The sequence below is a fragment of the Photinus pyralis genome, unplaced genomic scaffold (assembly GCF_008802855.1).
Source record: "Photinus pyralis isolate 1611_PpyrPB1 unplaced genomic scaffold, Ppyr1.3 Ppyr1.4_LG2, whole genome shotgun sequence".
Classification (NCBI taxonomy): domain Eukaryota; kingdom Metazoa; phylum Arthropoda; class Insecta; order Coleoptera; family Lampyridae; genus Photinus; species Photinus pyralis.
Window position 1 is genome coordinate 5,407,167 of NW_022170403.1, and position 26,946 is coordinate 5,434,112.

The 26,946-nt window shown below is 34.8% G+C and overlaps 2 protein-coding genes across 2 annotated transcripts; both read right to left on the reverse strand.

Moving 5' to 3' along the window:
• Window positions 1-5,065: 5,065 nt before the first annotated feature.
• Window positions 5,066-13,236, reverse strand: LOC116163367 (laccase-2-like). Its single transcript, XM_031477258.1, has 10 exons — window positions 12,277-13,236; window positions 11,685-11,763; window positions 11,261-11,535; window positions 7,164-7,374; window positions 6,824-7,107; window positions 6,650-6,773; window positions 6,380-6,597; window positions 6,138-6,324; window positions 5,906-6,078; window positions 5,066-5,848 (listed from the first exon to the last, which is right to left on the reverse strand). The coding sequence occupies exons 2-10, from the start codon at window positions 11,752-11,754 to the stop codon at window positions 5,297-5,299; spliced, it is 2,094 nt and encodes a 697-aa protein (XP_031333118.1). The 5' UTR covers window positions 11,755-11,763; window positions 12,277-13,236; the 3' UTR covers window positions 5,066-5,296.
• A 7,162-nt stretch (window positions 13,237-20,398) lies between these two features.
• Window positions 20,399-26,266, reverse strand: LOC116164235. Its single transcript, XM_031478379.1, has 7 exons — window positions 23,010-26,266; window positions 22,694-22,941; window positions 22,435-22,647; window positions 22,240-22,387; window positions 21,980-22,185; window positions 21,202-21,361; window positions 20,399-21,152 (listed from the first exon to the last, which is right to left on the reverse strand). Exons 1-7 carry the CDS (start codon window positions 23,275-23,277, stop codon window positions 20,677-20,679), a joined length of 1,719 nt encoding a protein of 572 aa, XP_031334239.1. The 5' UTR covers window positions 23,278-26,266; the 3' UTR covers window positions 20,399-20,676.
• Window positions 26,267-26,946: the final 680 nt, after the last annotated feature.

A 26,946-nucleotide genomic window follows, 5' to 3' on the forward strand; every position in this document is an offset into this window, starting at 1 on the left:
ATGAAAAATGGTTATTAAATTAATCTTTTGTCCTGTTTAAAAAAACTCTGTTTAATACTAATCATAACAGTCTTAAAAGAGTTACATAGATATTTTGTGCATATTTATACAATGTTTTATTTTGTTGACATTACGCATTTAGGTACTTCATTGAATACTGCACAACTAGTGACCCAAGAAATTTTAAGTTTACCATACTAATCTACGACTTTTCTATGAATATACTTTATCATTAAATTAAGAATGTGGTATTTATTTCAACGGTTTTTGCATATCAAATGAAACGCAAAGCATATTGACGATGCGGTTTTGGATTTCTGCTGAATACCGTCATTTAAGTAGTGCGTCTCCATTGAATTGGAACGGTTCATTACCATTTATCTCTCAGTGCAGTGCGTGTGCTGTAAGGGTGTCTACATATTTTTGTTCAGTTTGAAATGGAAGAATTTTTTGGGCATATTGAATCAATTAAATTCAAAGGATCTGAGAATAAAGTTTATTTTGTCTTAAAGAAAGTGGACACCGTTAGGTATGATGAACATTACAATGCATTTGAAGTAAAGAAATGTAAAAGTTTATTTTGTAAAGAATTAAATAGTTTGAGCAGTGAATTTCCCACTTTAATATATGCATTACAGCATAAAGATTATGTAATTATTTAGTTTAGTTAAATTCTATATACCATGTGAATTTTATTTTTTTTTTAATAAAACGATTGACAAGAAACTAATGAGTTTCATTACAGACTCAGTATATTAAAAATTTGGGTATGGATATACCCCAAAAAATTGATGTAAATGTAAAAGTTGTTTGCAGGTATATATCCCGACGTCATTTCAGTGAAACTGCTGCTATAGTTGCCTTCTTTGTCACAAAGGATGCAAATCAACGTTTTCTGAGATATTTTGATTTTCAGAATTTGGTCCGAAACTTAAGCAGTCCGCGGGACCTCGATCTGTTTGCAACTTAATTACCACTCTTCTGAAACTCTCAGTGCGGTTTCATTTTAATTAGTCTACCAAGTTTTTTTTTTTTAATTTTTGTAAACGCGGTGTTTGTTACCACGCACTCACAAAAGAGTTGATTGGACCAAGAATATAGCCCACAGACAATGCATTATCTGACTAAACATATACTTATTTAACAATTTTCAAAAAGCTAACAATTGGTAGTAAAAGTGTATTAGCGGCCATTGGCATTTTTACTACCAACTGTTTTTTTTTTCAAATCTAAATGTCTTTAAAATCAGATGGTTCATGTCCGACTAATTTTGTGCGCCATATTCTTGGTCCAATACTCCTAACTCTTTTGTAAACGCGTAGTATCAAACGCCGCATTTGCAAGAATTTTCGTGCATAAAAAAAACTTGGTAGAGTAGTGAAAATGAAGCTGCACAGAAAGTTTTAGAAGAATGGTAATCAAGTTGCAAAAAGGTCGAAGTCTGGTGAACTAAATTCAATCCACTAAACTATTGCTGTAACAAATTTTTGGATGTAGAATCAACAGTGCTAGTAAGTATGTGCAACATGCACAATATTTCCCTGAACACTGTATAAATGTACTTACAAATAACAAGAAATGTTGAATCAATAAGATAATTTCATTACATCAAATCATTTAAACGTAATTTTTCAAGAAACAAAGTACTTATCATAACATTTCAAGATTGTTCAATTGACATCTTAAAAATCTGTTCCCAATCTCGTAGACTGTTAGATGAGTCACCGCAACTCGATTCTTCCAATGTACAAGATTCTTGGTTGTTAACTCCTTAATCACCCTTAAAGCAATGTTTTAGATTTATTGAAATAACTTACCAGAGTTAGCATTTAAATGTTGTTGATTGAACACGCTCAGTGCATTGCTCATATATAACTCTCACAAAATGTTGTTTTAATTATTTATACGTTCCTGTAACCTTTTTTTTCGCTCAGTGTATGGTTGGGTTCTTATAATGTAGTAGCATAGAATAAGTATGATTACTTACTCATTTAATGGTAGATGTAATGCCGTAATGGGGAAGACGCTCTTTACACATAAACATTTCAAGGCCGCCTGGCATAGGTACATTACATTGAAAATCCTCCAACACTCATTCTGCAGATATTTTCACTGAAAGCTTCGACATCACCAATAGATATGTCTCGTCCTGACGTTCCACTGAGTACCCTTTTCCGACACTTCGTTGTCAAGGTACTTGGTTTGACTTCACCAATCAATAGGTATGTCTCGTCCAATAGATTCATTTTGCCTTTGAGAGAGGGGAAAAAAAGCGAACTTACAATAATTCAGAGGTAGCGTCCCAACCCAGGACACTCCTCAAAATCTGTGCAGGTCACCGAGTCTCAACATACCAATACAGGTAAGCGCGGCGTTGAATGGAAGAAAAAGAAGAAGACCAGGTTCGCCCAATTGGGTCATACTTCTCCAAACCAACCAAATCCCGTGACCCAACGCCTAGAGGATCAGAGGATGGCGCCTAGAGCACGCTCCCGTCAGGCGGGCAAATGGGTAGGTGACGAGAAGAAGAATCAGAGGTCGGATGATTCAACCGCCGACAAAGAAGGGTAGACTGCACCCCCAATCCAAGGTGGGTGTCAGCACGGCTTAAGCACCGTTCAATCGAACTTACTGTCGAGAGGCTACTTAAAGTAGCAATCGTAAATACCAATACCCCCTGGGAAATCAAACGGTTAACCAGCCGGAAATCGTACAAAAACACCTGGCCAAAGTTCTTGACCAGCATCTATTCACCCCAAAAGACACTAGGCCAGCACCCGCGTTTAGGGGCTGGAGGTACTCGGGGAGGGGGGAGGGGCTCAGTTATGGGCTTTCATCTCCAAATGTGAGGGTCGACAACTTTGTTGGACCAGAGGTAGTGAGTGCGGCAGTACAAAATCAGCAGCAAAAATCAAATAGGGCTTTCTGGCAATGTCGCCGCGCAATTTGCAGACTTTGGGAAGCATCGCCGAAGACTGTCCTGTGACATAATTACACCATTAATCTTTGGGCAGCTGCTACGGTGAGACACATTCTTGCACTTGATTGCAGCTGGATCCTGGATGGCCATTTGGTTCCTGTAGTGGACGAAGCTCCGGTTTCTGATTCTGCCTTAGGTTGATAATCATTAATCGCCTTTCTCTGCCAAGCACAGTCGGCGAATCGCTAATTTCTATAGCATAGTTCCAAAGTTGGTATTTTTCAACTCATGAAGCAGGATGTTTACTGTCGGCGCAATATAATAAAAAATAAATTAAATTAAAATAGAGGGCGTTATTAAAAATGTTTATTCACACATTACAAATGTTAATTGAGTACTTACTTAAAATATTTATATAATTTTATTTAATTATCACAAATTGGCAAGACTAGCTATCACAAAATTAATTACATAATTACTTAAATACGAATTGCTAGGAGCAAGGTAAGGCACTATAAATGTTATGAAAGACTATAGGAATGATGATATGCTGAACCCGTAATAAAAGAAAACGTGCAGTGTAACATTAACGATTTGTATATACCATAGTGGTGGAAACATAACAAAACTAAATATATATAATAATAAACATTAAATTGCAATAGTAAACGCAAGCGCGCTCGATGTGCTTATATTTTAAAATTTTAAGGCAATACCGATTTTTCGCAAAAACGTAAGTCTATTTCCTGTGTTTTATTTAGTTAGATTCGAGCATTCGAAAAATTGTACGAGCGCAAGTACTTGAACATTATAGACTTAGCAGCATTAACCCTTAGTACGTCACGTAAATCACCACCCGATTAATAGGTAATATCTAAATACAGTTCAGAGTTTATACAGACCGGTCTATTTGTATGGAATGAATTCATTTTTGTCATTATTATGTATACTACAGAAAAGCTGCAACGGTCGATTTTTATTCTTAATTTGATAATTTATAGTATTACCCCCTTTTAACCCTCCTCTAAATTATAAGAACCTACTCGAAAATTTTCACTAAAAATGGGGTCATCTCAGACTGCTTGAAACAGATTTTAATTTTCTGTTCAGAAATATACACTTTTCAAATTTGGTACAATCATAACTGACAAAATGTAAAAGTTATACGATAGGTTTGTTCCTACAAAACATTAAACGGTTTTAAAACCGTCACGATTGTGCGCAGTAGATACTTATGCTGCGTTCCAACAATGCTGCGTTCCAACAATGCTGCGTTCCAACACAGTTTTTCCATGCATCTACTAGTTGGAATAACTTGTTCATACATGAATGCAAACTGTTAGCTGATAAGCTGACAGTTTACAAATCGTCAAACCGATTTGAGAATTATTTGCAAACTACTAGTATGGCCACCACTAAAGTGGCGTTATGCGTCCAGGCTGCATCTGAAGGTTGCGTGTTTTGGGGTTGACTCCTGGTTTGGTTAGAAGTGGTGTTAGTGATATAGACTTCTTCAAAATCTGAAAACTATACACACATTCAACAAAAATACTTTTTATTTTTGGTTGTATTTCCCTCAAAAACCATTTCCTCCTCATTACTCATTTTGAGGTTATGAATAGTAATAACTCTTGTCTACTTGATCACCGTAAAATTAAAAGTGTTTCAACAAAACCGAAATTACCAACCATTTGAAACTAGTTTCCAACCGTGCATGCGCAGTAGAAGTAGTTTTCAAACTATCACAGTATGTATGTAGGAACAAATCTATAATACCTCCATCACAATTAATAAAACTACAAAACTTGAATGTTCAAAAAAGACAAAATAATAAGTGTGATATTCTTTGCTTCATTCCGTAGAATAGTGTTTTTTGATGGAGACATCAAAAGATTATAACTTCAAGATTAATGTTCTCATTTATGATTGCACCAAATCATTGAATAAAATTAATTTTGTATTAAATGACCAAATTAAAGAATCGGTATCCCTCTCCAATAAGGTGCCACACGACCCATTTTTTAATTTAAAATTTTTGAGGAATATTTATATTCAAAGAGAATGTTGGGGGGGGGGGATAATATTTTGAACTTTTTATGTTTTTCCAAATAGTACGTAAAACGCTAAAAATACGTTTCATACATATGGGCCGCTATGTATGTATATTTCAAATAGGTACTTGATAAGTATTTATTTCATCAACATTTAGTACTTATTGTGAATTTTCCGTACTGTGTAATTTGTCTTGTTGCCCTGAATATGTGTTCATGATACTACTCTATACGACTTGGGTTAAAGATGATTATGCCCTGTAACGAATCGTGTCAATAAATAAAATATAAAATAGTCAATAATAAATAAATAGGAATGCTAATGCTACGAGAATCTAATGCGCCACATTACACATTGTAAAGTAACGATATATACTAGCCATTTGTTTGAGTGTAAATTTTCTGCAGAACTATAACTTTCATCGTCATCGCACTCATTCAACCAATTGCAATGTTTACTCTTCTCTTTACTGTGTCGATCTTTAGGCACAAAATCACCACACTTTGGAAAGTTTTCCGGCACCGGTGCCATTTCATGATGTTCTCCAACCTTAAGCACTAACGCCATTCCAATCTCCATGTGAAACTCAATATGGCAGTGAAACAGCCAATAACCGGGATTTGAAGCTAAGATCCTTAAAATAGTATAACCTCCATCAGGAACTGTGACCGTATCTTTTTTAATCGCATTGATCAAGTTTCGTTTTATTAGGCCTTTTTTGTCCAACGCAGCAACTTGTTCTTCGGTTACGTTAGCCCCTACCTTGTCCATGGCGACGACACGAAATGTGTGGCCATGTAAATGAAAGGGATGGTTTGCATCGTACACAAATCCCTTATCGATTATAATTAATTCGACAGTAGATCTCAGCGGAACCTGTTGAAAAAGAATGATTAGCGATATTCCCTTACGCGTTTAGTTTAGTAGCTATACCTCCAACACGTGTGTGCATTCGCAAAAATTTGTCTCGCAATGTTCCATATTATATCGATTGCAAAACTTGTCAGTATCTAGTAGATCTCTTGCGGGAAGTAGTGGAACGGGCGGCAGTTTCAACGATATGTAGTTTAGTTGCGGCGTTAACAACTGTTGCTTGGTATCATTTACTAGATATAAATATATAAAGTAGTTTGCTATGGGAACATTAATAGTGTTTTGTAGATACCTTCTGCATATCCGTACATCGCAGTCTTATGAAAACGAGGATTGTTAATCCGATAAAAATCGTACGAAACAACAAACTGATAATCTGGTATTTCTTTGAGGCTACTGTCCCAAGTGTCGAGTGATTGCATTTCCATAATGTTCATGGAATTGTTCTGCCCCGGCCCTTTATTTAATGCGTTAATTTGCTGTAAAGGAAATTAATACTAACAGTCCATTTGGAAAAATTGATTGCTACTCTACCATGCCTTCTTTATGTGCTTTCGCATAACTCAATAGTGCTTGCGGGTAACTAGACTTTGAACTTCCTTTGTATTGTAAAACAGCAGCTTGATGAGCACTTCTGAATCGTTCATCGCAATCCATGAGTCCCTTAAATCTAATCCAATACAAATCCACTGGTTGGTCAGCATTTATAATGAAATCAAACCGCTCACCTGCGTAAGTTACTATAGATTCGGCTGAAAAATGCAGTTTATAAAATTTGAAACGGATTAAGATTGGTTTAAGTACCTTTAATTGATGCAAAATTGCTGCCGTCGCTACCAATCACAGTTAGTGTGTGATTATCCACCGATACCTCTATGGGACAATTCAGAAATCCGGCGTTTATTATCCTAAATCTGTATCGATATCCCTATAGATTGAACATGTAACGCGGTTATCTAATTTATAATAATCACTCACCCTCTCTACCGTGAACCTTGCTGTAGGAGTGTAAATCGTATGATTAGTAGAATTAGTGAACGTTTTAAATCGACCCAAACCGTTTACTAATAAGGTGTCGGCTTTGTTATCACCATTGCTATGATGATGCGCTACGAATTTTGCGGTTCCGATCCCTGGTCCCCAATCCAATATGGAAATTGTATGGGAAGACAAATCGTAGTCGTACAAACTGGAGTGAGGATCGTCCTCTTCAATAGTTCTAACAATAAACGCGCCAAAAGCACCATCAGCACGCTGAAAACCTGTGTAACAAATATTTGTAGTGTTAAAGATTTAATCGTTTTGAGAATTAGTTTACCTGTATGTGAATGCCAAAAGTGCGTTCCTGCTTGTGTCGCCATGAAATTGTATCTGAAGGTTGTTCCTGGTTGAATTGGGCATTGAGTGACAAACGGTACACCATCCATATACGGAGTATCACGTTGGTGATAACCGTGAAAGTGAAGACTGGTAGTTTCTCCAATCAAATCATTTTGGACATCTACTACTATTTCATCGCCTAAGCACACCTGCAATATATTTTGAATTTTGTCAAGAGTGGGTTACATTAAAACAATTTGCAAAAAAACTATGCCTTTTTACAAATACCTAAGCACAAGGAATAAGGCGCTCTAAAACAGTAGTGTAAACAGAAGCTAAGAAAATCTAAAAATTTGTACAGTACAGATGAATAACACACGAAATGCTACGTTGACTAATAGCTATTTATGTACCAAGTTGCAAATTAACTGTTTTTAGCGCACTAGACGTGTATTTGTCCAATGAGCGCGGACTACAGGGACGTCGGAGGCGGGCCCATTACCTACACCCGTGCGTAATGAAAAAAATTATCTGTGGCTAGCGCAGATACCGCTCCCACACCTGCGCATACGCGTTCTGCCCAAAAAGTTTTTCAGCCTAGAGGCCCTCCGCCCTTCTAAATCTACCGCATTTATACTTAGCACTAAGATCAGAGATCCTGCTCCCAGGATGATTCTAGATTTCTTAAGGCTCCTCTGTAGTCAATCCGCTATATGGGAAAAAAAAGCTAAACGTTCTTATGAAATGCTGCTTTTGTAGTTGAAGTCTAACAAATTCTGTATAGTGGATATTCTTTGCAATGATGAAAAGAACGGCGGTACTTAAAAAAAGTTGAAATATCGGTGTTAGTTTTTTAGGAAAATCGATGAATAGGAAAATCGTTTTTCGTAAATAACAGCCGTTGTAATGGGAGTAGAAAAACCTACAGCACCAATTTGGAAATCCGACAGTATTTCTTACGGCGGTACTTAAAGATATTATTTCCATCAAGGTATATATTTTAAAAAATAAGTTCCGCGATTTTCAGAAAAAAGCGCACTTAAAACCCCTAAGGTGATATCTCATTACTTGCAAGGGAAAACAAAAGAAACTACCTGGCATTATCCTGGCACATTGTTACATCGTTCCTAATGACATGGATTAGATAAACTACTATGTAATTAGCTAATGTTTATTTATTTTTTTTATAGAAATAATTTTTTATTTTTAAAACATTTTTCATTCTATCTAGATTCTTCAAGAAATTTGTTTAGGAAGGTATCAAATAGTAGCCCCATATTTTAGCTAAACCCAGGAGTAATACGGCCACCTATGTGTTTTACATACATATTGAGACAATTACACCAATAATTTGGTGGCTTCTGGTCGCAATTCAGGTGTGGTGTAAAAATGTGACTCCTTTTTGATTTTTTTAACATTTTGTACCACAAAACTGCTTATCTATGTGCATAAAAACATTAAAAAATGTGATAGGGCAGGACAAACGCCTCGACATAAGGAGGAAGCACAATACCGCAATTCCTATGTAGTACCCTTACAAAACACTTCAGAAGTCTCAATCAGCATCAATTCAAAAGTAAAGTTTGTCAAGTTAGCGAGACACCACCAAAATGAATATCCGTATCAAAAAAAGCGGCATAATTCGTTGGTTTTCCCGGTGGCAGATATAAAAAATTCTCGCACTTTTAACAAATTTCGGCCTATTTACTTTTTCCGTTTCAGTACCTATGCCTTTTGATAGAGTGCCGCAATCTTCGCATCAACTTTGCTGTGATTTTTTTAAATTTCCATTACTATGTGGCAACAGAAAACGGTATGTTCTATAATCTATACTATATGTTCTTATTTTTAGCGCATTTTTTTAAAAAATAAAAAATGTGTAATTGTTTGCGTTTTACCCGTTGGTCCGGACGCACTTTTTTTGAACTACTTTTAGGGGAATGGTAATATATAGTGTTGGAATGTTTTACAATAAGTAGCCTATACCTTGGTGGGAGGTGTGCCAGATTTTTTCTCAACGGTTTTATATGTATTTTGAACCGCTGAATCCGAATTTTCACTTTGCTAACATGCCAGAGGTGAGCTAACTGCGGCAGCCGCAAATAACCGCAAATTATTTGCGGCATTTCTACATTTTCGCCTATAACTCAAAAACGATACATTTTAAAAGAAAAACTATTCTATACAAAATTGTAGTCCACAAAATTTTCTACACTTAACATGTAACAACCAAATCTGTAGGACCAACCAGACCGCCGCCAGCGGCCGCACCAAAGCGGCTACTTTTCGTGCAACTTTTGGAAAATACAAAAATAGTGCTCCGACATATCTATTTAATATAATTTTTCATTTCTTATCAAGTGGTGATATTGGTTTTTCATTTACATGGACTTTTTTGACTTTGAAAAGTCACATGTGCTAACCGCAAAAGCCGCAAATGCTTCAAAAGTATCAAAGTGAAAAAAAACAACAAACAAGTGAGTAGTTGAACTTCACTAAAATTCAACGTACAATCAGAATATTCGATTGAAAATGATCTCTTTGGCACCGTTACCGCAGTTGCACAACCGCAGTTTGGCATTGCTGCGATTAGCGCAGTTCAGCAAAAATAGTTACCTTTTACTTACCATTTACATACTTTTTTGACTAATGTCTTGGAGAAATGAATTGATATAAGCAATAGAATATTCGATTGAATGATCTCTTTGGCACCGTTACCGCAGTTGCACAACCGCAGTTTGGCATTGCTGCGATTAGCGCAGTTCAGCGTTACCAACTTACCTATATGTAATGGTTGACGAAATGAATTGATATACACAAATATAAAATGAAATGCTCAAAAGCTTTTTTTATTGTTTAAGAAATGCTAGTAAATTTGAAAAAAGTCTACATCTAAAATAATTTCCACTCTTTTATTTCCCCCATCTTTCCTTCGACTCTTTCCTCGTTTTACCAAATAACACTCTACTCCTTCCTTTTTCATCACTTTACTACACCTTCTTTCTTCTTTTGACTCGGGACGGGCCAGTCTGAAGGAATGTTGACTAGCAAAGGAGCTCAAAGCTAGAGAAGTTCTGATTGAAGTTATTGAAAGTAAAGGTAGAAGAAACTGGCAGTAGGGCTGTATTACAGGCACTAAGTCACGGAAAAATTACCTATAAGTATGCTGACCTCAGAGTAGCACCGCATAATACAGTAAATATACAGCAACGCATTTGAGAGTCGATGTAAATCGTCGTCCTGGAAAAGAGACAAATAGAAAACTCACTTTAGCAGCCTGAGAAGATTTTGTACAGGACTCTCACGAAAGAATGACGGAATGAACTGTAGTTTGAGGAGACCGCATAATTGCATCTATTTTTTCTTCATTGACATGGACCATTGAAAAGATCTTATATCTTTAATGATTAAATTAAGACAAAAGATGCATAGGTAGGTACACTTCTGAAATGCCACCCTTAAACGTTAACCTAGCCCCCCCTCCCCCCTTACATTTTATTCAACATTTTGATGAGTTTTGCAAACCGACGCAACTATAAACGGATGCCGGCAGAGGTTTTCATTTTTATGTAAACAGGCAAAGTCATTACCGATAAAATGCGAGGTGTTTTATCGATAGCAGAGTCATTAACCAACTTGTTACCTACATTTGCGATAATTAGCTGAAACAATTAGATCTTGCGTACGAATAGGGATACCTACCTATTCGCTCTAAATTGAGGATAGCCATAGCATCGTTTAATTTTTAGATTAGCGATAGCTACTTATAGTTATTTTGTAAACCTTGAACCAACAGATCGTAAAATCCAAAGAAATGGAAAATCAGTATAGATGTAAATAACAATGGTTGATGTATTATGTACGTCTGGGGTCTTAACAGAATTAAAGTACGACATTATCCTGAGATAATTAGTAATTACACCATCTAACCTTACAAACTCCGTTAATTTAGTTCAAGGTTGGCGAAATGTTTACCTCAGAAACTATTGTGGGATTCCGCTAGCATATTCCCATTGTGTGACTCATTTCTGGTGATGATAATAATGAAGATTTATATTTAATAGAAGAGTTAATTTATAAATCTTATTTACTCACCTCAATAGCCGGTCCGGGCATCTGTCGATTAACGACCAAAACTGGACGCCGATTTCCATCTCCAGGTATGCAGTGTGGTTTTCGGCAGTCTTCCTCACTGTAAGGGCAATTGAAGCACGCTTTGCTCAGCGTCTGGTACCACTCTAACTTAAACTGGTACCTGCAAACCATAGGCGCGCCATTTGGTGTACAAGTTCTTGTACATGGGTGTTTACTTTCATCCAAAAGTACATACTCAAAAAACTCTTTGGTTTTATTGTTTGAAGCTGATTTCTCTGGAACAGAAATGATATTCGTTCATAATTATTATTAATTAATGCACAAATAGTATCTTTTTGACCTTGGTGGTAGAGAATCTTTCCCAAGGTCAATTTTTGGAACAATAAAATTATAGTGGCAACTATTACACGTATAATTTTCTCACCTGAAATACTGTAGCAAAAACTATTTGTAATCCATAACAGTAGCATTGCCACTTTATCTAATTGCGCCATCTTCAAGATCTGAAAATTTGAGTGTGTTTAGTGTCTCATAAGTTATTATTCGGTAGGATTATTCAAACGCATTCCCTTCTCATGTAAAAACCTCTTAACGCTACTTGTATCGTAAATTAGGTATACTACGAGTTACGAGTATAAATAATTCATGGGTTTTAAGAAAAAACAGTTTTTTAAGGGGAATATCCGTAAATGGCTCGTTGCGGATTTTTTTATTTACACTTAACAATAACCAAGGTATGGACATATACATCACCGTATCATCAAGACAATTTAGGAAATAGTAATTTAAAAAAAATATATTTTATATTTATATCACACGCGCGATCTAAATCTCTTTCATACCTACGAAATTAATTGGTGTAATTTAAATATGATGGGCTTTATTGTATTTATTAAATGATCATTCATATTCATACAAAAGCCGCACCGCAATCGATGTAAAAAAATTTACTTCCAATGATATGACCGCAGTATATATTATAAAAATATACATTATACACAAATAATGCAACTCACCTAACCATAACCATGGATGCAAAGTGAGGAAGTAGCCAGGTGGCGTTCATTATATGAGCAAGGACGGTACATACGGCCAAATACGTACTTGCTCTGAGAAAATCCCACGACAACAAAAACAAGTGCTATTTTTTTTACATTGGTCTTCTCGAATTTCCTCGAAATGAACTGATCGAAGGTATAAGTATAATTAAAAACAAGAGGTTAAAGACGACGCGTAGGTCCACAACACTACTGCCATGGATTTCTCCAAGCGATTGTAGCTGTTTTATGCGCATTTTGTGTCGTTATTAAGTCCCAACTACCGTATCACCTTAAATACTTAAGGATAGTTTTTCTATATTCGTATGTTACCCTAACTACCTTTTATCTTATTCTAGCTAGGGAGCGATAATCAAAATCCAGCTTAGACGCCGGGAACACACCCAAACCGTTGAGTGAAGGAATTAGGTAGAGGCACAACCTCCATATAAATCGTGTCACTTTTATCTCTTAACTAAGCATTTCCATTCTCTATCCAACACACTGGAACGACGCGCCGGCGCCGACTAGAAACTTGCCGTCGGGATCTGAGATTCCATAAGCGCTGTATAAATCTCAGATCCTACGTTCGCGACGATTTCTAGTATAGGCGTTGCGCCTCTATCTGGATTTCTTCACTCAACGCCCAAACGCATTGCATTGATGCCCAATAAAGCTCGCAATAAAGAGCAATTTATCGCCTTTCGGTGACTATCGTAAGACCTTAACTTTTTGTTGGGATTGTCTATAATTTTGATTCCAATCGAATGTCCTTGTTAGAGATTAATTTAAAAAACCGAAAGGTGTTTTTTTTCTTTATTTCGGTCATTACATCTGCAACATCATATAGGTTACCATGAAAAAGGTTAAACACCTGTGTATTGACGTAGCTAAATTGCGATCTTCAATTTTTTAAGGCAGTTTATGTTTTTACGACCTTAAAATAATAGTATATTATATACCAAGGTAGAGAAGTCTAGTATTATTCTCTGAGCACCACGATTACATCCCGAGGCGCTTGCGCCGAGGGTTGTAAGGTAGGAAGTGCGAATACGATAAGGTGCGAACATTGTAAACATATCATTTGCATCATTGTGTATAGGTTTAGGCATTTCGCGAAATCCCTATAGAGAGGCAGGCGAAGTGCGAAGTCGAGTTCCATTTCTCACTTTGGCTGCTGCTGGCTGCATTGGTCATTTCGCAAAATACCTAGGGATTTTGCCAAATGCCGGATTTCGCAGTTTGCCGGTAACATATATACCTTGTTTCATGCACGTAAGCCATTAATGCATGGACGTTTCGGCGAAGCGCGTTTCTGCTCCGAGGCGTCTCGGCGGTGGGACGTTTCTTCGATCGTCACGTTTTCGCGGAGGAGACGGCTCGACCTAGGGACCTTTCAACTGCCGTACTAATCGGCGGAGGGACGTCTCGGCGGGGCGCGATTCAGCAGATTATACACTATACAGGGTGTAGAAACGGATAACGCACCATAGAGATTTCAATGCTAATTTCTTTATATCGAAATATTTTCTCCCCTAATTAATTTAGATCCAAGTTGTACATAGGTTTCTTGTAGCTTGAAAAATTCTGCGTGTGCTAATGCCCTTATTTATTATTTTTCAATTCGGGAAACTAGAATAATATAATATAAAATATGTTTAATTAGCCGAATCGTGCTCCGCCGAAACATCCGCCCGCCGAAACGTTCCTCCGTCGATAAGTAACGGCCGGAACGCCGAGACGCTTCACCCGCCGAAACGTCTCGCTACCGATATCTCAAAAACGCCTAAACCGTTTTTGATGAAATTTGGAATGTGTCGGGTGATCCAAAATAACAGCAGACAGTTTAAATTTGGTTCTGAAAGTTTTTAATATTTTTTTTGCTTAAAGCATTGGCAAACATGTTTAGAACGTGGTTTATTTATACAGTAATCGCCATCCATTGGTGGCTTTTTTATGTGAATTTTTATTTTTTATCTTCGTACTGATTCGTACGGATTTCCTCAAAGTTTCTTCATGTTGAGGAGAATTCTTTCATTCCGAAAAGTTCCCTCCTATGTCCCCCTTTTTGTATTAACTTAAACTTTCCCATATTATTATACAAAATGAGTAATCCGATTTTATTAGAACTTTTTATTTTACAAAAATTGACCACCATTTTTTTCGTATTCCTTACAAATTTACTTTCACAATTTTCAATTTTCCCCGTCTTCCAAAATTCCATCATATTATTATCTATTATCTTCTTATGTGTCTAATTGTATTATTTAAAGGACGTAAAATTTGTTCAATTTATACGAACGAAATTCCCAGAATGTTCATAATAATTTGATCAAAACTCCTTGCGTTACCTGCTTGTTTAAAAAGTGACTTTGGCCATTTTCCCAAATTTTCTCATCCTTTTATCAGAATACCTTCGTATTGATATCGGAGAAAACCCCTTTTTTATGTGCCCACATGGCTCGGTGCACATGGTCACATATGTATAAATAGAATCATAAACCTTCAAGTTGGGGTGACAGGCGGCTGTTTTTTCGAGACCGAATTAACTTACGTCTGAGAATATAAATCAATAAGGACAATAAGGTACTTATACGCTAAACAGGGACTCACATACATAACGTTAACGAGGATTATCTCTAACCCTAAAACTAATATCTCTCAGAAACACTTATGGGAAAACGGAGAGTTGCCAGCCAGGAATCATGAATATTTGAGCTAGCACAGTTCTTTTTATTGTGGGCCAGTGGCGTAACACAAAAGTTAGTCATTAATAAATATTCCTTCTTCATCCTTGCGCCATATGCGACCAGCGACCCTTTTTAGCCAAGGCCAATACATATTTGAATACATTTAGAGACTTCGAAGATAAAGTAGCATAAGTAGTTTTTGTTTAAAGAAAAGTGATATGCAATTTTTCGACAATTTTGTTTTTAAATCCTTAAATGTTTCTGAGATATAAGCGAAAAACTAAAAAAAGTACCGAAAAATTATTTTTTTGCGTATTTCGGTATGAAGCCGACTTCCTACAAGGCAGCATACAATAAATTCGGATGCAGCACATTCAATAACATATAAAACCCTTGATAAAAAAACTTCCGCCATTTTGTTCCGAAAACGGCAGTTTTAAACACGCATTTACTGGACTATGTACCCTGCACATTTTATGGATTTCTGACCATTTTCGTTCCTCGGACAAAAATATTGCAGTTCGAATTTTTAAAAGTTTTGAATTCGTTAGTGTAATGTGTAATGTTAAAAAACCCAGACACATACATACCTTACATTTCGTTGGGAATGTAATTTTTTACACTATCGTTTAGGGGAAAAGGAATTTTGTAAACAAATTATAAAATCAGAAAGAACTTAAGTACTTAAAAAAGTATGTAAACAGTACCAGACGTATACAAACGGTACAGAATGATTGTGTAAGATTTATCTTAGGTCTTCGTCGTCGCAGCCATGTCTCTAATAAATTAAAAGAATTGTTGTGGTTAAATATGACACAGAGGCGGAAACTACACTCCCTATGTATGTACCACTCGTTAATCATCACTGGTCTTCCAAAATACCTAAATAGAAAGATCCGATACCGTACTGACGTTCACAATGTTAATATTCGTGGTAAGGGGCTATTATCAATGCCGCTCTTCAAATACAAATCTAAGAAATTGTATCTTAGAACATTTTCGTATAACATTGTTGTACTCTATAATAGCCTCCTGCCCGAAATGAAACATCTTTCTAGTAAACACTTCAAAAATCGAATACGATCACTAATGCTCGAGTGTTGACAAGTCCCAAGAATGTGTATGTAAGAAGGGGTCTGAACATGGGTCGCTTATTATCTCGATATTTGATGATTACATGTATATTTCTTTTCCATCGCATATAGTTCCTTGCGCAGACATATTTGAGGTTAAGTGGTAGAGCGGAGAAGAGCAATTGCTCTTTACCGAACTTCGCCTTTGAGAATAGCACAGTAGCAAATTTCAAGCACGTGTGTACACATCCACAATAGCCAAAGGAGCATTAATATTTATCTAATGTACCACACCGCAAAAAAAATGTGCTAAACTCAATAAAGCAATATATTATTATTATTATTATTATTCCATCTTTCTATCTTATGGTTATTGAGAAAGAAATTAAAGGAAAAACTCAAATTTTTGGACTTAGGTACAAATGAAACATTTTGGACTTAAAAATAAAAAATGTATGTGTTATTAATTAACGCTTGTGGCTGGACCTTAGCTGCAATAATCTGCATACATAATGAATGAATCAATTCGTTTAATGTTTGTTTAAATTAAAAAATTTACAATAGTTTGTTTTTCCCGCCCATTCAAATCATGAGAGCCGCACTTTTATAATTATGTAGCGAAAGGGATTTTCCTGTTTCTCTCAGTATCAGTGTCCTCCGACAATGACCGTAATTATTTATCATTGTCCCCTTCTGAATGGGAAATTACTGATTCTATGTTTAGGCTGTAGGTAACTTACAACTTGAATTCAAAGCAAATTGTAAAAGAAATTATTTAAGCTAGCTCTTAGGCTAAAAAGCTTGTTTCTGTTTATGAAATCATATATTCTGTATTTCTGTCTGTTCGTCCGACGTACAGTACACTGTTAATTCGAGAATGGAGGGTAACTTCTTAATCGGGACTTGGCAATCGATAACTTTTGGTCTGCTGTTTAGATAAGTGGGAATGCTCAAACCATTAGAAAATCTGCACAAGAAAAAATGTCCAGGAACGAAATTCATGCATTTTAGGTTACCGGAAGAAATTAAAATGACGTGCGTCAATTTAATGGAGAAATCAAGCTCGGTGTTCATTGAGACAGTTTTCCCCAATTTACGGAATGTCGCCACGAGAGAGAGCGCTGCTAATCGCATGCGCAAACCAGGTATCGGTGGACTGCTTGATGTCAGAGCTAGCGAGAGCAGCTCCAGTGAGGGGGGGCGGAATTTTAATTCTTCGAAACGAAGACCGTAAGGGCACACGCCTAGATATCCGGGGCTAAAGTAGAATCTGAGAAGATCCCGAAAAGGATCGAAAGCCAAAATGTCGAAGATTAAATGATGAGGGCTACATCACAGTGTTGAGTGTTCCCTTTACCGATGACACAGACTAAAATAACCTTAGTAAGTAATCACCATTTTATCTCTGCAGCTTCATTCAAAAATTGCTCCCTTGTTATACAGAACTTTTGATTTTTTTGGGATGTAGCGGACGGTCTGACGCTTCAAAAAGTCGGTTTTACACAATTTGCTAGCGTTTTCATTTTCTTTTACCGTAAGAATGTTCTTAATCATTCAAAACCTACTCCATAACGTACTCTTTTCACGATTTCTTCAATGCACCAGTTATGAAATTTTTCATATTCCTTTTCGCATCTCTCTTTTGATTTCGCTGGTAATAGTTGGGAACTGGTTTCTGCAGCCTCCCTTAATATATTAGCGGGAATTTCGACTTCACCAAAATCCATTTTTAACACAATGGTAAAAAATCGGTTGACATATATGTCAAAGTCAATCCGCGGTATGCATGGCAACGCATGGGATAGGGATAGCTATGGCAAACTTGATTATTCGTAGCGCACGGGAAAAAGTTTTTTGTACTCATTGAATGGAAAGATAATGTTTCCAAGCATCCTCGATGCACGGGAAAACGACTTTCCCGCATCGCGGTGTTTTTTAGTTTCCGCTGGAGAGAAGGGGTTATAATACCAATAAGAGAATAATGCGCGTTCTTCGGTTGGTAGTACTTATTGAAGTCAACGAACGTCATGTCATGGTTAACTGTCATCTGCTGTAAAATCAATTAAACCGTTGGTTGAGGGTATTTAGTGCGATTAATCGGAAACAGGCGTACACTAAGTTTTACGTAAATATATAAACAAGAACTTATAACGCAATCAAATTATTTTTCAGAATTGGAACTCAAGAAAAAGTAAAATTTATTGTTAAAACGTCTTAAAATGTGACCAGTGATATTCTGCAACTATTCGCATATGCAGTTTAAGAAAGCACATATTAACACACACAAAGCTTCCAAGGATTTTAAATGTAATGAGTGTATTTACGCAACTCAAGATAAATCAAATTTGAGAACACATTTGTTCACACATGTCTTCTGGGAATATTAAATACGATCAGTACACTTACGCGACCAATAAGAGCACTCTTTTCAAAGCATATTTGTTAACATTGAAGACTTCCAAGGATATTCAGTGCAAACGATGCAATGTCGTGACCAGTAGTAGCACTCATTGCAAAGGCAAAATATGTATTAACCAAAGATGTGGAAGTTTTAAATGTGACCAGTGCAATTAAAAGTGGGTAGTTACAAAATTATGTTACCAACCAAACATATGATTGTGTTACCAACTCATGATTAAAAAAAAACTAATTTACAAAACTTTATTAATTTTGACCTTTTTTTACGCAATTCGTTACAAAAAATATTGTACCTAACTCGTTCGGAAAGAATTTTCCCGCATTCGCACTAAATGCAGCACTCCCTACGGTCGTGCTGCAAACAAAGTGCTCATGCGGGAAAATTAACTTACCGAACTTGTTAGGTAAATAACTATTCCAGTGCGCTCGCACGGGAAAACCCTACTTTCGGTGCGCTTGGGATACATGAAAAGACAGTACTTTCGGAGAGGTATAATGAAAAAATTTTACAAGTTAGTAATCTAGTAATTTCATTGGCCAGAATTAATGCGAAGTCTCTGTTACATGGATAACATGATATTTTAGACATTTCTTCAAGATCAATTTAAGAACTAATTATTTACGTTTACAAATGAGTAACAAATAAAATATTGTACAATATACGCCCACCTCGAGAAAAATTTATACGTAAAATTAATAAAAAAAATAGATACGTTTAACAAAAATTTTATCTCTATTTGGTAGATGAAAGGTTTTGTTACTCTTACAAAAAGTATTTTATTAATAACTTTTTCAAAGCATTATCATAATAGTAACAACATTTTCATTAACGGCCGACAAAAATTTTATTACCTGTAATGTGCTACTTTGTAGTAATAATTATAAAACTCCTAATGTATGATGTATAGAGTTTATTGTCCTAATAATATTGAACTTTGTCAGAATAACAAAAATGTATTGTTACCAACATGCCTTATATTTGTTGTCATAGTAACTACATATTATTGCCGTGATTATTATAATTGTTATGGTAATTATTATTTTATTAAATGTAACCTACTACTTTGTAGTAGTTATAATACTCCTAATGTATGCTGTATAGAGTTTATTGTTCTAATAATGTTGAACTTTATCAGAATAACGAAAATGTCTTGTTCCCATCATGCCTTAAATTTGTTGTCATGAGAGCTGGGCAGTGTTCGATGATGTAAATACTTTTTTGTATTCAAATACTTTAAAAGTATTCAAATACTTTGTAATTAAATACTTTTAGGAAAGCAGTATTTGTAGTTGAAACTCAAATACTTTTATAAATATTTAATATTCGAATACTTTTTAAAGTATTCAAAGGAAAGTATTCAAATACTATTAAAAGAATTTAAATATTTTATAATGTTCGAAACGTATAGTACTTGAATATTTTTGAAAGTATTCGAATACTTTTCAAAGTATTGGAATACATTGTAAAGTATGTAAATATTTATGAAAGGATTTGAATACTCTTCAAAGTATTTAATATTTAGTATTTGCTCGTGTTGTGTGCAAAGAATTTAGTATTGCGCCCAGCTCTGGGTCATAACAATTAAATATAATTATTGTGATTATTATGACTGTTCTGATAATTGTTATTATTGTTGTCTTCTTCTCCTTCTTCTTATATTGTTATTATTATTACTATTATTATATAGTGTTTGACGTTAATCATAATCGACTGTATTGTTACATTAAAATAATACTTATTTTAATACTTATTTTAATGTACATATTGTATACGATATTGACCTCTTCGTATATGAAACGCTGTCGTCAATATGAAAAGAGTTTCCACTGGATGGATAATTTACCTATACTAGAAAAAAATAATGCACACTTTACTATTATTGTTACTGTTCTGGTTTTATTGCTGTTCAATAAAAAAAACGCATTTCTAATTTACGGCTTTATTTTCTTAAAAAATAACACATGTATGTTAAAAAACATAATCTTTAAGGGGTGACTGATCCGAAACAAAATGTTTATACTAATCATCAAGAAAAATCATAATGGAAGTAGGCTGTGCCGTTTTGATAAAAAACTGTTGGAAATAAAAATGTCATTCTCAAAATACTAAAACATCATACTAAAATTTTTCAGCCTACTGTAATTGTAATATTTCTCAAAGTTATTGTAACTTATTTCCTAAGCATTTGTTGTGTAAACTAATTCACAACTTTGTTAAGTTCTTTGAGAAACATTGTAAGTTTTGGTATAACGGCGTCATGGGCCGTTTGTATATTATAAAAATATATTTGAATAAATTGCCACACGATTAGAGATTCTTGAGGATATTTAAAATCAAAAACATGAAATACCTTAAAGCAACAATCTAAAGCGGGCACGATATTCACAAAGTAATACTTTACATTATCAAAAAGTACAATTACTTGTTTCGCCTGATAAAACTCATTTTCATGTAGTACTGCTATTAATGGTTGTACCGGTTGGTTCATGCTTTTTTTGCTCAGTAGTTTTGATTCAATTTCCAACACACTTTTTCCAAAAACTATAAAGGAATCTTGCGAATCACCAATGGTAAATTTTTGTACCGTTGATTTATTTTCGGTTTTCGTAACTTTCTTTGAGGTTGGTGTCAAAGCTGCATGTAGCAAAAATAGTATCACAATTGCCTTTTCGTCTAAAAGAACATGAATTAACAAATGATTATGCAACTTGGCTAAGCGTACCATCCGAATGCTGTTCCAACACAAATTTTTGAAGAATACATTTACATCTTTTATCTTTTACTATGGGCATTAGGTAGTCAAAAATCTTGCGCGAGAATATTTCCCATTTAGTAAATAATGATTCTGCATTGGAATAAAGATATTCGAAATCCAGATCAACCTAAAATTACGCGTTTTCGCTATTAATTAAAAAATTCAAATGTGCTTGCCAAATTTCAAAACATGGTGGCTATTTAAGATATAGAACACAAATTATACTTCGCCATTTGACAACATATTATGTCAGAACATATTATATTTCTTTAAATTCGGCTGAAGACCAGGAAAAGCTTAACAGGGATTGTTGTAAATTCTATCCTTTCAGAATGATCAATTAGCTGGCAAAACCTGTTACTAATAGTGTAATTAGTTAATGTGTAACAGTGGAAAATCAATTTTATGTAGATAAAAACTATATGGATACTTTTACCATTTGTTTATATACTGCATATACAGTGTGTACTGGCCAAATGGAATAAATTCGATATTAAATGGGGTCGTGGGTCGAAAACTAACTCAGATACCTCGATTCGTATTTTCTTCAATCAAGGGTGTTTCATTTAAAATAAGACAGTTGGTATTGGAAACTGTTATATGACACAGTGGGTATAAAGATTTTTTTGCAAAAAATGGGCACCTAAAAATACGAATCGATGTGTCCAAACGTTTTGGAACACTCCCCCGTTTTTTTTAAATTTTATTCCGAAATAAAATTAGTTTATATTGAAAAAAGTCTTACTAGTGTATATCCCAAGGGTCTTTTAAAAGCCGGCCACTCGTTTAGGAAGCTTACTATACTGGATTCTTGATTTTCTAACAACATTTTTCTCCTATAATTTTGAACAGACTTCCACATGACGACCAGCTGTTCCCAACGTTCTCCTTCCTGCACGTACTTTAATTTTTCTTTGATGGTTACACAATTTTCCTCGGCCGCTGGTAGCTCTGAAATATTTCATTTTAATTAAATTGTTACTATTCACATTATTCACGAAATACCTTCAATATTCCGGTGTTTAATACTTGAACGTAGTTTTACTTTTTTCCCTAACAATCCACTATCCGTCAATCTTCTCACTTGATTATAATATTTAGAAAGTAACTTTCCTTTCGGGGCTTTCCCTGTTTGGGGAGCAAAATAATATTCCTAAAAATTATTTTGTAATACACAATAAATAAATAAATAAAAGATACCGGTGTTTCTTCGGGAAATAATTTATTTATTTGGATACTAATAGTTTTAGCAGCAGATACATTCAGTTTTTGGTTTTGTTGTATAAAATAATCAACGATTTTGTCCACAACTGTTTGTTTTTGTGACATCGGTATTTCTCTTACTCCTCCATCTATAAGTTTTAAAATGGTTTTTCCCTCGGCGTAGTTTTGAAGAATTTTTTCCACGTTAATCTGAAGTAACAATATGTTAAACTATTTACTACAAAATACGACTTACTATTTCTGGAACAGAATCCAAAAGACCACCAAACGTATGTTCCTTTTCATTGGTACTATGACCATAGTCTTCTCTTTGGATGCCTAAATTTACTTTCTGTGCAGCACCAGCTGTGTTTTGATGGGATTCTTTCCACTTTGAAATATTTTGTTCTAACTTAATCCTTAGCCCCAATGGAACACTATTTAATAACTCATTGATGTGATGAGGCTGGGCGTGTTTTAATGCAGTCAAATCTATTTGGTTTTCTAGAATAAAAATGTTTTTAGAAAATTAACCGCGAGTACCATGCATTAAATACTAGGTAGGTACTTACCGATAAAACAAGGTCGCAAACTTTCCAGCTGCCATTGTCTTAATAGATCGTCCACCTCAGGATCTAAAGTGTCAGAAGATTGAATTTCATCAAGGTTTAAAATTACCTTGTTATGATTTGGTTCGTTTGATCCATATTCCGTACTACAAGAAGCTGGTGGAACATTTTCCAAAAGGGAATCGCTGAGAAGAGTGTCACCGCCGATTAGATTATTATAAAGGTACCTTTGTTCATCGTCATTAAGTATTTCACTGACTGATGAATCCATTGTTAAAAACTACTTTTGAAACACTACACACGTTACACTAAGTCTTATTTTACTCCTACGTCTATACAACAATATACCTACTAACAATGTAAAGAAAAACTACACTTTACCTAGAAGGACTTTGCAATAAACCAAATATATTGTACTACGTCATAAAGCCGCTACATAGCAAATAGCAGCCGCGGTTGAATTTTGTAAACTGAGACGGAGCCGGGGTTTGTAATAAAATCAACCAAGTCCGCTATTTGTGATGTATTGGCCGTGTGTCCTTCAATATTTAACATCCTTAGCAAAAAAATTGATTAAGAAAAATATTCTTTAAGACGAACATAGCTTTTGCCATCGGCTAACTGGCAACAGGTTAAAGGTGGTCCAGATAATGAGTTGATATTCATAATTTTTAAATCCTTCTCACCCATTACCATATAAGCATCATAATGAGCATTGTAGTTCACTTCTAATTCCTTACAAATAATATACACTTTGTTAGTGTTTGTGTCAGACACAAATTCTTTTATTTGTTCCAACACTACATTGCCGCAATAGCTGGAAAAAAAATCATCCGTACGGTAAACGAAACCTTTGTAACAAATTTCAGAATAACATAGAATGGTATCTTTATCTAGGGTTTGATAAATAAAATCCAAATAATTTGACTTGCTCGGAGATTTATCAAATATAATGGAGACTTGCTCTGTGGTTGATGAATGTAAAAAAAGATGCGCAAATTTCAATTCATATTTTTTTGCTATTGACAATGGCAAGTTAACCCTTGAATTTATAACGTGAGCATATGTTTTAAGTTCGCGATGTTTTGACTCAAATCTGAAACACCAATATTGTCTCGGTGGTCCAGAATTTTTTATAATCATAGGGTAGTGGAGTAAAAAGTGGTGCTTTGGTTTCAAAGTGTCCTTAAACAATGACACGTAACTAGAAAGGTTCTTTTGAATTAAAACCCGCAATAAGGCAATTCTTTCATCAGAAATACTGTGGGCTAGCAAAATGTCAACAATCTGTAAAAAATCTAATAGAAAATCCCAAACTGGGTCTTGATGAGGTACGAATTCACCGATTATAAATGTAAAATAATGCAAAAAGGTCATCATTTCGCTAGCCGACATTTTAAGACGTTGGTTTTGTAAGTGAACAGCATTAATTGGTTGTGAAATATTACCGACATCGTAGCGACCGTAGTTTATAAGCTGTTTTCTTTGATTTAGTTGCTCCAAATTAAAAATTTTGAGTTTATTTATGTAGTAATTAATAATATGACAAAGATTGTAATGGCAAATTCCTTCAAACAAATCGTGCATGATATCCACAGCAAAATTTGTTGTTACATGGAAGGATGGTATATTATTGAAAATAGATTTTTGTTGTACGCCGTATTCCAAGTTTTCAATAGAGGATTTAAAATTTAAGTCATATTGCTCAGGTTTTCGCATTAATGCCGGGTCCTCTTTACACGCAACTTGGCACTGTTTTTTGTGCATTTTACAAAACCTGCAATAATAGTTACTTGAAAAAGATTTAGCAAAATCAAGGAGGCTATTTAAGCCTAAATTATCTCCCAGGACTAAACCTAACATAAAATACACCTTTATATCTTTCCCTGACAAATTGATAGTAATGCCGTCTCTTTCTAGGATAATGATTTCATCTACAAGAGTTTTTAAACATTCGTTATTACCAAAAGACTTTACATGCGCACTTTCAATTAGACCGGCTAAAAAAATGTTTTCCAGCTTAGAATTGTTAAAAAAAATTGGAAATGAATAGTATAAGGCTGTTATAGGAGAGCAATGACTTCCTAAGGGATTGTTAACTTCAAAATCATCGGCGTATAAAAAATACGGAATAGCTACCGCATCGTTTGAAACATGCTTTACTTTTTCGGGCCAAAGCTTTCCCTGTATGAAACTAGTAATTGTATTATCGTTGCTACATTTAATGTTACTTATGCAATCCAAGGTTTTTTGCAAATTATTATGTTCAGAAAATATTTTTTTCATTTGGAACGTTAGTGGCATTTTTATTCCACAAACCTTTTTTTCAGCGTACACGGCTTCTCCTTGCCTAAATGTTGGTATTACACGATTATCGATGGTGTACTGCAGTACATCACCGGCTAAATTATTTTTATATAACCACATATTCAACTTGTAATCGGTATTACAAAACTGAAAAGGATTTTTTAAACGCTCCAACAGCTCATGCAAATCGAAATCATACTTAGGATAATGGGTAATTTTCTTGCTTAAAATTGCATTAATTAAGTCTATAATGGGCTTTAAAAGGCATTCGGTAACCATTTCTTGAATAAAAAACACATCCTTTTTAGCAAAATTATTTTTGTTGTGTAAGCTTAGAGTGAAATTTGCGGAAAATTTGGTAATGGATGTCAAGTACTGTTCAAGATTTTGATGTTCGTTTAAGTCCTCGATGCTGGTATTGCTCTCGGTATTGCTACAAGAAATACTTTCATTGTCAAGCGCCTGACTGATAACAGCATTTGTTTGTTTTTCGAAATGGGGTATACTACGCTTGTGGTCTGGAGTGTCCACCACTGTTGCAATACCATGTTTAATGTGGATGTGTCTTTTAAAACTACTTAAATTTGTGAAGGATTGCGAGCAAAGTCCTTCTAAACAAGTATAATTGCTATTTGTTTTAAAACCATGCTGTAACTTAAAATGTCTTATCAATATATACAAGGTATCAAAAGATTTTTTACACGAAAAACAAATCATACTTTTGTCACGTTAATATTCCTAATTCTGCAAAACCGCTGTACAACAGTTACAACTTCCTCAAAAAGTATACGGTCTCTTAAACTTATATTCGGAGTTTTCTTGCAAAACTGCTTAATGTGATTTCGGTTAAATAAAAGTAATGTCTCTAAATCAATTTTTTGATCTGGAAAAAGATAATAAAGGGATTCCTTATAGGTACTCACAATTATACAGATTTTATGACTCACCTATGCATTTCTTCAAAAGCAATTCTACTTTGCGAATATTGTATTGAATAAACATTAACTTGAGGAAATCCACAAATTTTAGTTTATTTTTCAACGCACTTTCACTTTTAATCATTATTTTTCCACAGAACGCGAATGTAAAGACTTATTGCGTACATCCTTATAAATGAACTGACACTAAAGGCAAAAATGCAACGTAGCTAATGATAATGAACACATTTTTAGATGGGTGTAGCTGTATAGAGATTTGCGTTTCATTAACAAATGTTTTTATTATCCTAACGAAACTTATCGCAACGTAACAAAAACTTTTGTTAACTGTTATATTACTGCTATACTAGAAACAAAATTCATTATTAATCCTACTGTGACTGGTGTAACGTTGATAAAAAATACAGTTCTGTTAACAAAATGGGCTTGTTATTGTAAAAGGGCTTCTTGTTGCCGATACAGCACGTTAGTAATCGCAATGATTTTGTTCGTTAGCATAATAATTCAATCAACTTATATTTATAAAAGCCTGATGTTTAAATTTATAAAACCGCTTTACCTCCAATGAGTTTGATTTATTGAATAAACAATGCAATTATTTCAAACACAAAAATTGCCATAAACCTTAAAGTAATTTACTATCACCTACTAATAAAAACGCTTTTGTTAACATTGCATACGAATTTTTCTGAGTG

Bases quoted from the DNA above. Each gene is read 5' to 3' on its own strand.
- LOC116163367 (XM_031477258.1), bottom strand. From the start codon at position 11,754: ATGGCGCAATTAGATAAAGTGGCAATGCTACTGTTATGGATTACAAAT. The intron at 11,536-11,684 runs GTGAGAAAATTA...TTTCTGTTCCAG, and splicing joins TTTTTGCTACAGTATTTCAG to AGAAATCAGCTTCAAACAAT. The intron at 6,774-6,823 runs GTGAGTGATTAT...TTCAATCTATAG, and splicing joins CAAGGTTCACGGTAGAGAGG to GGATATCGATACAGATTTAG.
- LOC116164235 (XM_031478379.1), bottom strand. From the start codon at position 23,277: ATGGATTCATCAGTCAGTGAAATACTTAATGACGATGAACAAAGGTAC. The intron at 22,648-22,693 runs GTAAGTCGTATT...TTGTTACTTCAG, and splicing joins TGGATTCTGTTCCAGAAATA to ATTAACGTGGAAAAAATTCT. The intron at 21,153-21,201 runs GTACGCTTAGCC...ATGTTCTTTTAG, and splicing joins GTTGGAACAGCATTCGGATG to ACGAAAAGGCAATTGTGATA.